The sequence below is a fragment of the Trichomonas vaginalis genome, chromosome II, assembly GCF_026262505.1.
Source record: "Trichomonas vaginalis G3 chromosome II, whole genome shotgun sequence".
Classification (NCBI taxonomy): Eukaryota; Parabasalia; order Trichomonadida; family Trichomonadidae; genus Trichomonas; species Trichomonas vaginalis.
The window spans coordinates 6,035,714-6,051,555 of NC_067204.1; the positions used below are offsets into that span (position 1 = coordinate 6,035,714).

At 30.7% G+C, this 15,842-nt stretch overlaps 5 protein-coding genes and 2 pseudogenes across 7 annotated transcripts, besides 3 other annotated features; 6 read left to right on the top strand and 1 right to left on the bottom strand.

The window, feature by feature from the left end:
• The first annotated feature begins 118 nt into the window (after positions 1-118).
• Positions 119-245: a mobile genetic element.
• Positions 246-259: 14 nt separating this feature from the next.
• TVAGG3_0494600 (ankyrin repeat and SOCS box-containing protein 4 family) lies at positions 260-2,146 on the bottom strand (the record flags this gene model as incomplete). Its single annotated transcript, XM_001306036.1, has 1 exon — positions 260-2,146. One exon carries the CDS (start codon positions 2,144-2,146, stop codon positions 260-262), a length of 1,887 nt encoding a protein of 628 aa, XP_001306037.1.
• Positions 2,147-2,973: 827 nt separating this feature from the next.
• TVAGG3_0494610 (N-acetylmuramoyl-l-alanine amidase family) lies at positions 2,974-3,210 on the top strand (the record flags this gene model as incomplete). The annotated part of the gene is made up of 1 exon (XM_001306037.1): positions 2,974-3,210. One exon carries the CDS (start codon positions 2,974-2,976, stop codon positions 3,208-3,210), a length of 237 nt encoding a protein of 78 aa, XP_001306038.1.
• An 821-nt stretch (positions 3,211-4,031) lies between these two features.
• Positions 4,032-5,332: a mobile genetic element.
• TVAGG3_0494630 lies at positions 4,128-5,252 on the top strand (annotated as a pseudogene). The gene has a single exon. A coding segment is annotated over exon 1 (1,125 nt).
• Positions 5,333-6,601: 1,269 nt separating the features above from the next.
• Positions 6,602-15,158: a mobile genetic element.
• On the top strand, positions 7,346-8,131 carry TVAGG3_0494650 (annotated as a pseudogene). The gene has a single exon. A coding segment is annotated over exon 1 (786 nt).
• TVAGG3_0494660 (phage tail repeat-like family) lies at positions 10,445-11,260 on the top strand (the record flags this gene model as incomplete). The annotated part of the gene is made up of 1 exon (XM_051236334.1): positions 10,445-11,260. A coding segment is annotated over one exon (816 nt), but the record flags the coding sequence as incomplete, so codon positions are not given.
• TVAGG3_0494670 (keratin-associated protein family) lies at positions 11,438-11,857 on the top strand (the record flags this gene model as incomplete). The annotated part of the gene is made up of 1 exon (XM_051236335.1): positions 11,438-11,857. One exon carries the CDS (start codon positions 11,438-11,440, stop codon positions 11,855-11,857), a length of 420 nt encoding a protein of 139 aa, XP_051094159.1.
• Positions 12,144-12,809, top strand: TVAGG3_0494680 (uncharacterized protein; the record flags this gene model as incomplete). Its single annotated transcript, XM_051236336.1, has 1 exon — positions 12,144-12,809. The coding sequence occupies one exon, from the start codon at positions 12,144-12,146 to the stop codon at positions 12,807-12,809; it is 666 nt and encodes a 221-aa protein (XP_051094160.1).
• Positions 15,159-15,842: the final 684 nt, after the last annotated feature.

Sequence of the window (15,842 nt, forward strand, 5' to 3'; positions counted from 1 at the left end):
TACAGCCCATTCCACCAGTTTAATTTAACTAACCGAATTTTTTAGTATTTAAAAATTATTCCACTTATAGAATCAGTTGTAACATACAGGTTTTACATTGGATTATAAAGCGATTATTTAAGGGTGCACTTACACCCCTATGACACAGCCTTCAATTTATATGTTTAAGGTTAATTTTCAATGACTCTTCACGCCAGTTGTCAAAAATTTGAATTAAAGTCAAATGGGCGTGAGTGCAGCCTTAAATAATAGTAAAAGTTCAATTATCTTTATTCCTAATGAAAAACAATATCGAAACTATCAGAAAAAGAAATATTAGCATCTTATGGAAGAACATATTTGTTATTGCACCATGTGAAAGAAGAACCTTAGTTGTTCCTTTACTATTACGATTTAGTGCAATATGAAGAGCTGTTTCCCCATTGTTATCTTTTTCATCAATATTTGCACCATGTGAAAGAAGAACCTTAGCTGTTTCTTTACTATTACGATTTGCTGCAATATGAAGAGCAGTTGATCCATTATTATCTTTTTCATCAATATTTGCACCATGTGAAAGAAGAACCTTAGTTGTTTCTTTACTATTACGATTTGCTGCCTTATGAAGAGCAGTTTCCTCCATGCCATCTTTTACATTAATATTTGCACCATGTGAAAGAAGAACTTCAATTGTTTCTTTACTATTACGATATACTGCCTTATGAAGAGCTGTTTCCCCATTGTTATCTTTTTCATTAATATTTACACCGTGTGAAAGAAGAACTTCGGCTAATTCTTTATAATTACAATATGCTGCAATATGAAGAGCAGTTGATCCATTGTTATCTTTTTCATCAATATTTACACCGTGTGAAAGAAGAACCTTAGTTGTTTCTTTACTATTACGATTTAGTGTAATATGAAGAGCAGTTTCCCCATTGTTATCTTTTTCATTGATATTTGCACCATGTGAAAGAAGAACTTCAGCTAATTCTTTATAATTACAATATGCTGCAATATGAAGAGCAGTTTTCCCATTGTTATTTTTTTCATTGATATTTGCACCATGTGAAAGAAGAACCTTAGTTGTTTCTTTACTATTACGATTTGCTGCCTTATGAAGAGCAGTTTCCTCCATGCCATCTTTTACATTAATATTTGCACCATGAGAAAGAAGAATCTCAACCACTTCTTTATTGTTTCTCTGCGCTGCAATATGAAGAGCAGTTAATATATATTCACGTTTTTCATTGATATTTGCACCATTTGAAAGGAAGTATTCACAAAGAGATGGAATATTAAACATTGCTGAATTTACAAAGCATTTGCTAATATCATTAGTTTGATCGAAATAAACTAAAAATGATTCAAGATTTTTATGTTCTCCGCAATCAAATAAGTTGATCTCTAAATTGTATTCATTCATTAAAAATGTAACAAAATCAATGTTGTGCGATATAATTGCATATGCCATGCAATATTTATCTGGTGTTTGATATTTCAAACATTCACTCATGATCTCTGGATTTCCTCTTAAAAATGAAAATTGAAGACAAGTATTAGTTATTTGAGAATGAAATTTCGTTCTTAATAACTTGAAACAGTCAACTGCTCCATGATAACAACATAATTCAAGTAATGAATATCCGTCTGTACAATATGGATATAAATCGCTTTTAAGTTTTTGATCTTTATTAAATTCATCTCTTTCTGTGAATGAAATGAATATTTCTTTGTCGTCATTCATAATTGCTCTGTAAATTGAATTTTCTTTATGAATATCCAGATTTTCTAATATAATTTCTTCGATACTATAAGATTCGTATAATCTAATTCTATATTCTTTGAAAAATAGTAAGTATGAAATAATATTGACATTTTCGACCTTTTTAACCTGATAATTATCAAATATGAGTTTTGCAAGAAATAAATATGACTTTGTATAGCGATTATTATACCGGATGATATTTAAAATGTCTTTCATAACACTTGTAGCGAGATATTTCTTTGAATCAATCAACTCTGTATTTATCATTTTGTAAATTGAGTGTAATTCTTCTTTGTTTTCCGTTTTAAGCTGGTACAATGCATGATATGAATTGATATAATATTTATATTTACTTCGCAATTCGCTATATTTATCAGGTTGAATGTTCTGATCGGACATGAAAATAATTGCCATGTACATTATCCTTTAAATTCATTAGAAGAAAAAATGCAATGTTATACATGTGGGATGTAATTATAAGAAATATTTCGGATACAATTTATGAATAGTAGTATATGTTGAAGGGTTGTGTGACTTTTTTTGTAAACGTAAGAATTCATACAATATTGAACGATTTTGTATCATTTTTTTTAACATATGAAGTAAAAAATGTATGATTCTTACGGTTTTTATTCTTACGTTTTTGAATAAATCAAGATTTAAAAAATTTTCAAAATTGTAAGACATTTACACTCAACCCATACATAATAACATTAATTTTAAAAGAAGCTATATATAGATGATGTCAGATATTCCACAATTAATTAAACCGATTTTAAAAATAAAGATTGAGTTCAACATTGAACTTTAAGAAACTAATGATTATTTGAATTTATGAAATCAATTATTTGATTCATTCTTTCTTCAATAATTTCTATTCTTTTTGTTAAATCATCAATTTTCATTAATGAGGTGATTCTTGATTGAGGAATAGATTTCAAACTAACCACTCCTTTTATTTTTGAAATTTTGAATCCATCAACTTTAAACATTTTATTCAATTTACACGTTGTCAATTCTTCAAATAATTTTTTATTATTAGCATAATAGTCATTAAATTCTTCAACAGATGAAAAAATTTTTATTTCAGTAATTGGTTTAACAACGTTTATTTTTTGTTGAACATTTTCACTTTCATTTATTTTTAAAATCGGTTTCATTTATCATTAAATAAAAATTAGAATATAAGTGATGAAATATATTTTTTAATTAATATTAAATCAGAAATGGCTGCAGGATTCTTTAAAAAATTATGGGAGGGAATTAAGAAAGCTGCGGGTTGGGTTCATCAAAAGATTATTAAACCCATTGCAAACTTTTTGGCACCAGTAGCGAAAACGGCAGGAACTATCATAGGTGGAGTATTAGGTACAAAAGCAGGTAATCCGGCAATGGGAGCACAAGCAGGTAACGCAATTGGTGGAATAGCTGAAGGAATACTTAATAAAATAGGAGGTAGATAGTGGAAAAATAAATAAATATTATTTTTATCTTAGTATCGGTTGAAGTCTTTGATAAACTTTTTCTCCTTTATTTAATATTTCTCTTATTGGGGCGGCTTTTGGTGTTATTGATTCAGCAACGTCACTAATTACTTCTTTATTCTTAAATATCCAATTTGCTCCTTTCTTCATTGTTTCCCAAACTTTATGCGCTCCTCTTTTTACTTTATCCCACAGTTTCTTAAATATACCTGCAGCCATAGTTGATTATTTCATTAAAATTAAAAATTCATTTTCATCTTTTAATTTTGATTTTTTATTTAATAATAAATGACGACTAACTATTTGGTGCCAAACACTAAACCAATTAATGGAAATGTGTTTCATTCATTCGAAAAGATAAATGAAATATTCGCGAAGAATGATGGTAGAAGATATTATAGAGAACTTGAAAGTTCATGCTATGACTCTGATACTCCATATTTTGATGATAAACAAACTCATTTAAGAATTACAAATCCAGCTCATGATGTGAACCAATTAGGTGACACATATATTAAACGCAAAGTTAAAGCAACTCTAGTTTCAAATAAAGCTTTCACATGTGATGCCGCTTTTAAATGCATGCGTTTATTCGTTGGTTACAAATCATCAAATCAAAGCTTTAAACAATTAGAAGTAGAAACCGAAAGAGGTGATGCCGGTTATCTTCAAATGGATTGCGCCCGTGAATCTTTCGCATTCGCAACATATAAACCAAAATCAGAAAGGAAAGTTAAAAAGTTTGTTCATTCGTTATATAATAATGTTCAAAAATATGATAACTCAGTATGTGGTAAATATAGGGTGTCCAAAGGTGCGTTTAGCACAGCGCTCTATATGAGACTATTAAAGGAGATATATGCTGATTATAAATATATAATAAAAAATATGAATATATGTATATGATGAGTAAGTTGTATTTTGGCGCCATGCCGGGATATAAAATGAATTTTGAGACAAGAGGCGGTTTCGCGGGAAATTTTGGCGGGATTTTTTTCATTTTTTTAATGAATCATAAAGAAAACATCCTCGCTCTTGCAAAAAAATGCAAAGACTGTAAAAAATCTACGAGACATTGGTAAAATGCTTCGGTATGGATGCTCCTAGCTATTCCACTGTAACGTATCATGTTAGGATGTATCACTTCATGAACAAAAAGGCGCCCATCATAAAAATTGACAAAAAATCGCCGGATCAAAGAAAAATCAAAGCAATTCTTCAAGCGCTAGATGAAGACCCAAGAGCATCACTCAGAAGGATAGAGGAGATGACAAAGATACCACGTACAACAGTCATTATTATCTGCACAATTATTTGAACTACAAAACTAGCGTATACACGTTGGGTTCCGCACAACCTTAATTCAGTTCAAAAAAATCTAGAGTCCAATCTTCGAAAGAGCTCCTCTCTATATTGGGTGCGTATCAATCAAAGAAGTTTCGCTTTTTAGTAACAGGGGACGAGTCTTGGTTTCAATATGCAACAGAAACCAAAATCAGTGGATCCCGAAGGATGAAAATCCGCAAACATTCCCGAAGAAAAAAATTGACACACCAATGATGATGTTGTCGGTTTTTTGGGGCGTGAATGGCATCATCGCAATTGATATTCTTCAAAAACCTAATACGATGAATGCTCAGTATCTAATTGACAATGTTCTTACTCAAATTATCAATTCTGATGAGTTTGAGAAATCCAAACAACAAAAACAAAAGTTTGCAATTCATTTTGATAATTCAAGAGTTCACAAAAGTCATAAGGTAATGAATTACTTGGTGGAAAACAATGTCAAAGTTGTTCCAAACCCAATTTATTCACCTGATATTGTACCCTCTGACTTTTATTTATTCGGCACGCTAAAAAAGAGAGCTGAAGGACGCGAATTCGCGAGTCCAGATGATCTTGAAAATTTTGTAAGAGAGCAATTTGAGCAATTTTCTCATGATGATTTAAAGCGTGTCTTTGAAGCCTGGATCGATCGCTGCGAACGCGTGATTGAATCCAATGGTGATTATATTTAAATAAACTTTATATATATGTAACTTGTTTATTTCTATTCGCAGTATTCAGGTTTGTGCTAAACACACCTTTGGACACCCTATATATTGACCCTTCAGAAGTTTTCAAGAAAGCAAATGAAGAAGTTGATATCACTTTTGATATGATTATTCCGGTAAATGATTTGTTAGCATTTCAGGCGTTCGATGATTATCCTAAATCATTTGGTGATATCATTCTTAAATATTATGTTTTCAGGGATACTTTAGTATTTTGTCAGGTTGACCCGTTAAGAGTTGCTGATTTACAAAATTACGTTTATGAAAAGATAACTGATGAAAATTATGAAAAGATTATGAATCATGTTTATAAATATGATCGCAAATTCCAACAAATCGGACTTCCTGCCAAATTAATTACAAGCTTAGCCGCTACATCCGCTGACGCAACAGTTGATGACGTTATTATTTCATGCACAAAGATGGAAGTTTTAGAGGATAAATGCATTACACCAGGATACGGTTTAATTGAAGAATCAATTAAAGCAATACCACGTTTATTCAGTAAGGAAGATCCATTCATGATTCCAGCTCAACATATTGACGTTCGTTCACTAAATGGAGGATGCATCACTCCTGAAGGTATCAGCTCAGATTTCTCATACGCTCTTCATAATGTTACAGATGTTGTGTTAGCATTTCCGAAGAATGCAATGCAAAGAACAGTTTTAGAAAATCCAATGCTTCGAGGTCTTCAGGTCACTATAGATTCCAGAAACTTCCCCGATCAAGCGATGACCACAGTGGGTGATATATTCTTTACACGTATGCTTCAAGCTTCTGATTTAGATGGAGTGAATGAATGCACAGAAGAATACGAGGACTCATTAACTAGACCACTGAATGCAGATGATGGCACGCCATTAACTAGAACATGGAAAGACCAAACTTCATTCTTATGCACTATCCCAGTTCAACGTGATGGAGCGGGTATATTCTTTGATGGATTAGAAACTTTCAACTCACAAGTTACAGTACAAATGAAAGCTTATCCAATCATTCAGGGTGAAAATGACACTTACTGTTCAAAAGTGACAAATCCTCCTCAGGTTTGGTTTACTAGGACTACGTATTGGACATGGACACCGGATGAAGGTTTGAAATATCATCCAACAGGTACACCACCACAGTATAGAAGTTCATATGATGAAATATTGATGAATAGAAATGTTTAAAATTATAAATTTATTTTTGATTAAATGGATTTCAATTCTGAAGAATTAACAGATGTATATAATGCCTACATAGATGATATGATTAATGAAGCATTGAGTGATAATAGAAATGCTCTATCTAAGGAAAAATTAATGAAAATTCCATATTCTGAATGTTACTTAAATTCAATCACTGCAGCAATTGGTAAACAGAATAAAGGTAAAACATTAACGATATTAAAACAAATTATCATTATTGCTAACACTTCCCCCTATTCACATGTGTTAATTTATATCAACCGTTCAGGTTTCACCTTCAGATGATACATTTGAATCTTTAAAGCATTTAATCAAAATTCCAATTATTTATTTATCACAAGAAGAAGCAGAAGATTATTTAAAAAAACTTTTTAATGTATAAAGAATTATATAATACAATCAAGAAGCAAGGATTAGAGGATAAAATTATTAATAAACAAAGGGATGAATTATTTGAAACACTTTCTATTTCAAATTTTGATAGAGAATTTTTGCATTCACTAATTTTTCTAGATGATGCCGTGAAATCAAAACTAATAACTAATGAGAAATCATATTTTAATCAATTATTAACTCAATGTCGACACATTCAGTGTTCATTCTTCATGGCTGTTCAATACTTCAAAGCATTAAGCACAAACATTAAATCAAATCTATCAACACTTTTCATTTTCAGTGGGTTTAGTCGTCAACAGTTGAACGTTGTGCTTTATCAAGTGAATTTACCAATGAGCATTAATGAACTTTACACACAATATCAACAATTAGGTGAACATGGAAAAATAATAGTTGATTTAAATAAAGGTTCCATTAAATTTGATTAACTTTTTATAATTAATTTTTATTTTTTATTTATAATTAAACATGACAGAAATAGCAAATCTTCTACAGGTTCCATTAAAACAAGGGACAAACAAAAAGGGTCCATATAATAGAACTATGAAAGTTCCAGACGGAATGAAAGAATTAGTTCATATTGTTGCTGGTCTTCAAAAAGATGTTAAACAAATGAGAAACGTTTTAACATTACCAGAAGCTCAAGCATATGCCAAACGTCATGGTCCAAATTGGGAAGCACACGAAGCAGACATTACGGGTCCAAATGGAAAACCTGATGGTATAAATGAAGTTTTCGTTACTGATGGTCAAGGAAATATTAAAGTCATAAATGGTTATAAATTAACTATGTCTGATTATCCTAAACGTAAAGCATATAATGAACGTTATCCTATGCAATTTGACGAAAATGGAAAAGCTGTTAAACAATACATTGGAGAAGGTGAAAATGGTCCAATTAATTCATACCGTTATAATCCATATTCTTATTTCAATGAAGAATTAAATGCTATTGAAGAGGGACCGGATGGATTACCACGATATGTTAATCAGTTTGATGGTCAATATGCAAATATTAGACCTGAAATTCCAGCTAAGAAATTCTTTAAAGTTGCTTTATTCGATCCAGTGTTCAATGAACAGAAAAAGAAGCAATGAAAGCAGAATTTAAACCAATTCAAGTGGCAAGAATTTCTTCATCTTCACTTTCAGAAGCGTTCAAGGAATTGATAAAGAAACCACTTTATTCTCAACAAGGTTATAACTTTGATTTAATTAAAGAAAGTGATAGACGTAAATTAGAAAAATCAGATTTTAAGAATGCATGTAATGAAATGATTAAAGATATTGTAAATGATAAAATAAGACTGGAAGAAACTCAAAGCAATATCAATAACATAATTGGTGCAGTTACAAAGAAAGTATAAGCAAACAAGGATGAACCTTGGGATATTACCGTAACAACTAAATAAAACTTTAAATATATTTTTCTTTTTTTATTCGATTATAAATGAGAAGACGTTTCACTAGTCAAAAGAACACTAACGCAAAAGCAGAGATTACGGTTGGTTATAACGTAAATGATGATAAATCACGAATTATTCAAAATGTTAAAGTTAATGTTAGTCCTGAATTAACAAGGTCAGCAACTCAACCAAATTTATTAACTCGTGACTTACCGAAAAAGGAGGAGGAAAATAAAGAAGATGAACCCGGTAAAGAACCTGTTGAAATTCCCACTTATCCAACATACCCCCCGCCTCTTTCATCAAACATCGAGAACCCAGGAATCTACGATTCCAGTCGCAATGCGCCATATAAAGTAGACATTAATTCTGAATTAATGAAAATTTACCGTGATATAATAATTAATAATTATGATTCAATAATAAATTTAATTGATCAATCCGGTTTAATTATTTTACCTTATGAATCATTAATTCACATTATCGCCATTCTTTGTGATGTTCAAGATTCAGACGTTAAGATTCAATTTTTCATAGATGATGAGGTTTCATGCTGCGGAACAGTTGCAAAAATAAATCCTATAAAGGATATTAGCACAATTAAGATATCAAAGAACGGAACAACAACTGAACTTCATTTAACATATAATGATATTTATAATAAAATAGTTGATGAATATAAAATATCACTTGAAAAATTCTTTGTTAAGGCCATTTAATATTCAAGCATTAACATTATTGAATAATAATCCTTTGAATCATAATCAATAATAATTGACCTTTCACCAGTTTCTATCGTTTGTTTTATTTCTTTTTGTTCCCCACTATCTGGATCGGTCATTGTAATTGTTTTTGTTATAGTATCAGCTTTATCTTTAACTTCAATCTTTTTTCCATCGGGATATTTAAACCAAAATTCCAAAAATTCGATATTGTCAATCTGTTCATATTTTAATCTATCAATTACATTTTTAATACCATCTGAAAATCTTATGAAATGGTCATTATATGGGTTTGATTGAACTAAATTTGAATGAAGTGAAATATAACCGATGATGAATATGACATCGACTCATATTTTCTGAAAACACTAAAATTTATAACATGAATGAATTTCTTATTCGTTGAATTTATGAATTCTTGAGGTAATCTTATCCTAGTTTTATTTATCACTGGAAAATAACGCTTTACCATATTTTTAATCGTAATAAAAATGTCAATTATCAATATTATTTCGAATAATAACTGTGAATTAAATTTAACAGTTAGCGGAATTTATAATGTTACTCTCGTTTCTGTGAGTGGTAAATTTAATCCCATTCTTTTAGACCCTTCAGATTATATATCATTTATTAAAGATGACCATGAAAAAACGTATGATATGTATATAAATAATGTGATCGCGAAAGGGGATATTAACATGATTTTAAGTTATTTAAATGAATCATTTATCGTATGGTATGAAGAAAATTTTAAATCAAAACCTGATAAACTTTTTGAACTTGATGAAATAAATAACCTTATTAAATTTCCGCTGAAAATTAAATTTTGTACTCCTCATCTTCGTTCATTGTTGGGGATATTAAATTTTGAAAAAGATGTTGGGGATGTTTTGTATTCTGACACTGGTTCCAATTTCATTTTAATCAAATGTGATAAAGTTAATACCCCAATGAGATTTTCACATCAAACATTAGACCCTAACTCTTACCCATCAATACAAAACATTTTATCCATCAACTTAAACATATTTTCTTTATCATATCCGTTTCAATTATCTGGGAATTCATTTATTCTTCATTCAAAAGATTTATCAAATATTAAATTTAGAGTAACTGACCTATTTGATTGTGATTTAGAATTCATGAATGAAATATTATGGCAATTTCAAATAGAAAAAATAGGTGATGAGATAACGGATTAAATATTTATTTTTAAATCATAATAAATGATTAAACAACAGCAACCACAGCAACTTAAGGCACAAAGCACCCAGGTCCCTCAGACCATTACATACGCCATATATGCATATAATTCAAAGACGGCAGAACAAACGCAAAGGTTGAAATATGGAGATTTGGAGATAGTATTGAAAAATGACCATTTCGAATTCGTTTGCAAGGGTGGTGCAGTGATATCAAATATAAAAGAAATTTTATTTATGAATTCAAAAATTAAAGGAATAACGGATGATATAACATCAATTCCACCAGAAGAACAGAGATATTACGCATTAAATGCATTTCCTAAAGTTTTGAAGATTGGAAGATTTAATTTAAATGAGGAATTCATAAAAGGTTTCCTAAATGACATAATGGAGAAAGCAGATAAGGAATATGTGGATAGTGAGTTAATGAAGAGGACAGATAAGGAATACGTGGATGAAAAAGATAATGAAATTAAAGAAAGGGTTGAATGGTATCATGAATGGACATCAAAGATTTTAAAAACTAAAGCCGATACAGGATGGGTTTCAGGATGTTTAGACCTTAAAGCGGATAAAACTTATGTTAACGATGAGTTAGGGAAGAAGGCAGATAAGGAATATGTTAACGAAATATACCAAAGTTTGATAGGAACAAAAAATATTGAAACTATTGTTGGCGACTTTTCTGTCAATGAAGAAAATAAATATTTTAGATGGCAGTTTGTACACTCCTTAAAAAATGGTATACGGTGGAAACTCATTCCGAAAAATAACAATGAAATGTATGTAGGCTATATAAAGAATGATGGCACACAAGTTAAAGTTCCATTAGACAACAACTGCTACTTAAACTTATATGGAGACGAACAAAAGAAATATTTAAGAGTTTATGAAATGGTAGATATGACATTGCCTGACCCAGCTCCAGCACCATATTATTATGACTATGGAGATGATGTCAGAACACCACATGTAGATGAACAAAAGTTAACATTATATTTAGATTATTATAGATATAAAAGATATAATGCAATAGAAAAAACGAGAATAGTATATTATTATACAGATGACAGAAATAAATATTATAGTCAAGATTTTACCTACCCTGAAAACATAAGATTATATTATAAAAAATATTCTGACACAAACCAGAAGAAACCAGAAATAGTTGCACTATATTTTAAGTTCAAAAGAGACAATCCTATAATATCTCATATGTTTGATTTAATGAACCCAGTAGGTTCTATTTATACATCAATGGATGCAAGAGGTCCTCAAGTAATGTTTGGTGTTGGTGCATGGGAACAAATAGTTGACAGGTTTTTGTATTGTGCAAACTCTTCAAAGGAAACAGGAGGTTCAAAGAAAATAAATATTGAAAACCTTCCATCACACACTCATACGGGAACGACAAACTTTTCTGGCGACCATAGCCACTCATTACGAGACCACCCATTATACAACTCAGAATATTATGCTGGCAATGACGTTTTATCTCCAGATTATAACCATTCGGCAAAAAAGACTTTTCGACCAACTGAACCAGGAGGAAATCATTCACACACTTTCACAACAAATCCAACAGGCTCGGGTAAAGATTACATGCCACCATTTATGACTGTATTCGCATGGTACCGCATTTATTGAATGAACTAAATATATTTTATGTCTGTAATTAATTAGGTAATGAAGTAATGGATGAACTGTAGAAATAAATGTTTACGTTAATGGTTTCAGGTCATTCAATAATTAATTATTTTTGAAGAACTGAAGGGGTCACCAGGTCACCAGGTCACCAGGTCATTTAACTTCTCTGAAAAAATGAGACAACATGACATTTTGACAACACAGGAGGATTAATGAGGAAGGCAAAAATAAAGTTAGTTTTAAAATTATTTTTATTTATTTTTTTATTTTGTATGTAAAGACAGTAATGTCAGTCGAAGCAAAAACATTCACTAACAAATCTAATGGCGAAACATTCACAAAAGGCACTTATAACGGTATTGAAGTCTTACGTAGAGACAAGGATGGTTACATTAATGCAACAAAGATGGCAAGAGAAGCAGGAAAGTTAAACCATTTAAACAGATTTCTCAATAGTGCTAAAATGCAGGAAATTCTTGAGTTTTGGTTGAAAGAATACGGTGGAGCCAAAAGTGGCTCGACCTCAAAACAAACATTTTATGAGCTTACAAAGGGTGTTATAAATGAATTCAAAGGTATTTACATACATCCTGACCTCGTTCATTTTGTTGCTGAATGGTGCTCTGTAAAGTATGCATTTTATGTCAAAGATATTATGGACTCCATAGACAAGAAAGTTCATGAGAAATTAGATGAAGAAGAACTTGAAGATACAGTAGAGAATGCTAAACCTTTGTTTGAAGAAGAAGTTGGAAAAATGTGCGAAAAACAATTAGAACATGAACGTGAGTTATGTTATGGTTATAGAGATTCTCCATACGAACTAGACCAATGGGAACAAGAAAAATTAAAGAGAGAATTTAGAGAATATGAACTCGCTAAGATAGCATTAGAAGCTGCAGAAAAGAAGTTAAAAGTTTGGGGTTGTTTTGTACAAAAATATTGTGAGTAAATGATTTAGGTTATTCAATAATTAATTATTTTTGAAGAACTGAAGGGGTCACCAGGTCACCAGGTCATTTAACTTCTCTGAAAAAATGAGACAACATGACATTTTGACAACACAGCAGTGGAAGGCAGTTATGAATTATTTTTGAAGAACTGAAGGGGTCACCAGGTCACCAGGTCACCAGGTCATTTAACTTCTCTGAAAAAATGAGACAACATGACATTTTGACAACATTTACGAAAATTTGATCAGCCCAAAAATAAAGTTAGTTTTAAAATTATTTTTATTTTTTTTATTCCTATATAAATGACAGCAACAAACAACAACAACAGCAACTTTATCGTTTCTGATGAACAAGTTATTGATTCATTAGTTGCGGAATTAGTTATGGCAGAAACTAAAACCCTCAACGAAAGAATTGGTGAAAACATGATTAATTTACATAACTACCTCAAACATGATGGAGGAAGAGGAAGGAAAACTGGTACAGCTTTATTAGTAAATAAAATTTCAAATTTAACGATTATAGATGTTGATATCAATAAATCGTACAATGATGAACTTAAAGAAACAGTTAGAAAAGACATTTTATCAAAACTTTCGGATAAAGATGTTATCGTTAAAACCGCATCAGGAGGTCTTCACATTTATTGCAACACTAACTTCTTCTATTCAACCTCGAACAGAATGATTAAATGTTATTCTTGCAATGATTATGATATCGACATAATGACTTCAATGGATGATTCAAAGCGTTCATTAGTAGTTATGGCTGATTCAAGAGTTCGAAAGAATGCAACAGAACCAATCAATACATACTCATTCATTCGTGGAAGTTATGATTTAACATTAACTAGAACAGTGAATGATATATTAAATGATTTGAATATTAAGGTAAGAGTTGAACAGAAGAATGAAGAAATAAAGAGTATAATGAATGAAAACAAAGATGTAAACATTGACGATAAACTAGCTCAGAGCATAGTTGATGGCATCTGTGATTTTGAAGTACATAATGATGGTGGAAACATGAATTTAGAAAAAGAAATAACATTATTCACACTGTTTCAAGCTATTAATTCGTTACCTAATCATTTGATTAATGAAGCATACGATAACGTTTATAACTTCTGCAATTTAACTGAAAATGCAAAAAGTAATTTTGAAAAAGCACGTAGTAGATATGCACATTTAATGACTTCTCCATTTGTTTTGGTGAAGATTCTAAAACTTTATCAAAAGGAATATTATGATGAATATGTTTTACCTTTATTACGTAAGCCAAAAATAACATTTGATATCAAACTTGATGACTCGTTTTTGATAACAGATATTAGATGCAAGGCTGAAAATCATCAGTATAAAAACAGTTCTGAAGTAATTGAGGATTTATCACGTGTAATCCGTTTTGTAGATTGTGGAAACAAATACTTCATTCAGAAAGATTACAACATACACGACAAAATGAATCAAATATCATTCGTTCTTCAATCAAACATGAAAGAGTCACTTAAAATGATTAAATTATTTAAAGAAGAAGGTAAAACCATAACAGCATGGGATGTACTATTAAATCAATTGTCTTCATTAACCGTTAAGGGTGTTTGCTTTAAATCTGATTCTCCAGATGTTTTCTCAACGTTTCAAGGTTATAAATACAACGTTCTCGAAAAAGTAGATTACTCAAAAATTGAGATGTTTATGGATTTCATTAAAGAAGCCATATGCGATAATAACGATGAAGTGTATAAATACCTTCTCGGCTGGATTGCATCAATGATTCAACATCCTGGAATCAAGAATGAAACAGCAATTATTTTGAAAGGACTTCAGGGAACAGGTAAAAACAGATTCACGGACATTATTTCTGAACTTCTCGCCGGTTATTCATGTAAAAACATTACTGAAATAAGTGAGCTAACGGGTAATTTCAACTCAGTAGTTGAAAATAAAATGTTTCTTGTACTTAATGAACTCAAGAATGTAGGTGAAGACAGACTCGCAAACTTCAACGCTTTGAAATCAATTATTACGGACAATGAGATTAGAATTAATGAAAAGAATCAACCCAGAAGAACTGCTCAGAATGTTGCAAACTTCATTTTCGTAACTAATAACGTTTACCCTGTCAAAATTGAAGTTGGAGACAGAAGATACGTAGTTTTAAGAGTTAATAAATTCAAGGGTCAATTTGATTACTTCAAGAATTTAATGGATTCATGCACAAAGGAATTTTATGATAACCTTTTAACATATTTTATGCAATATGACCTTTCATCATTTAATGTACGAATCATTCCGATGACTGAAGCCAAACAAGATTTAATCGAGTTATCAACAAATCCTTTAGAATCTTCATGTTCTGTTTTCCCTTTCACTGGAATGCAATATAAATATCTAGTGTTAATGTTAATGGCAAATAAATAAGTAACGTTTCCTTTTGAATATTCCAGATGATCGATTTCGTATGAATATGGATATGGAGCAAATGAAGGGCGACTAAATTTTTCCTTTAACGGTTGAATTTTTGGGTCAATTGGTTTATTTAATATCTTGAAATCCTTTTTAAAATCTTTTTGCTTCTTTAATGTTTGAAATGGATATAATAAAGTGAATGATGAAGGATTAACTGAAGGAGGAGGCGGTACTGTCGTTGGAGGTTTTGGTGTTGCAAGTGGTTTAATTTTATCTGCTTTGATTTTGGATTTCATTTCTTCCTTCATTAATTCTGGATGTATTCTATTCATTTGTTTTAAATATGCTGTATATAAAGGTTTGATATACTTTCCCGCTTCGAGTTTATGTTGAAGGATGAATTCCAAAAGTTGATCTTCATTTAAAAGTCGGGCTGAATATGGTTTAACTAATGAATCATAAATTAAAGCTTGTGCATCATTTATGGTCTGAAGGACCTGGGTGTTTTGTTCCTTTTGTTTTTGTTCCTTTGGTTTTTGTGGCTCAGGATTATATAATTTATATAATTCATCAATATCTTCTTCTGTTAATACTTTATTTTTGAAATCTTTCAACTGTTTA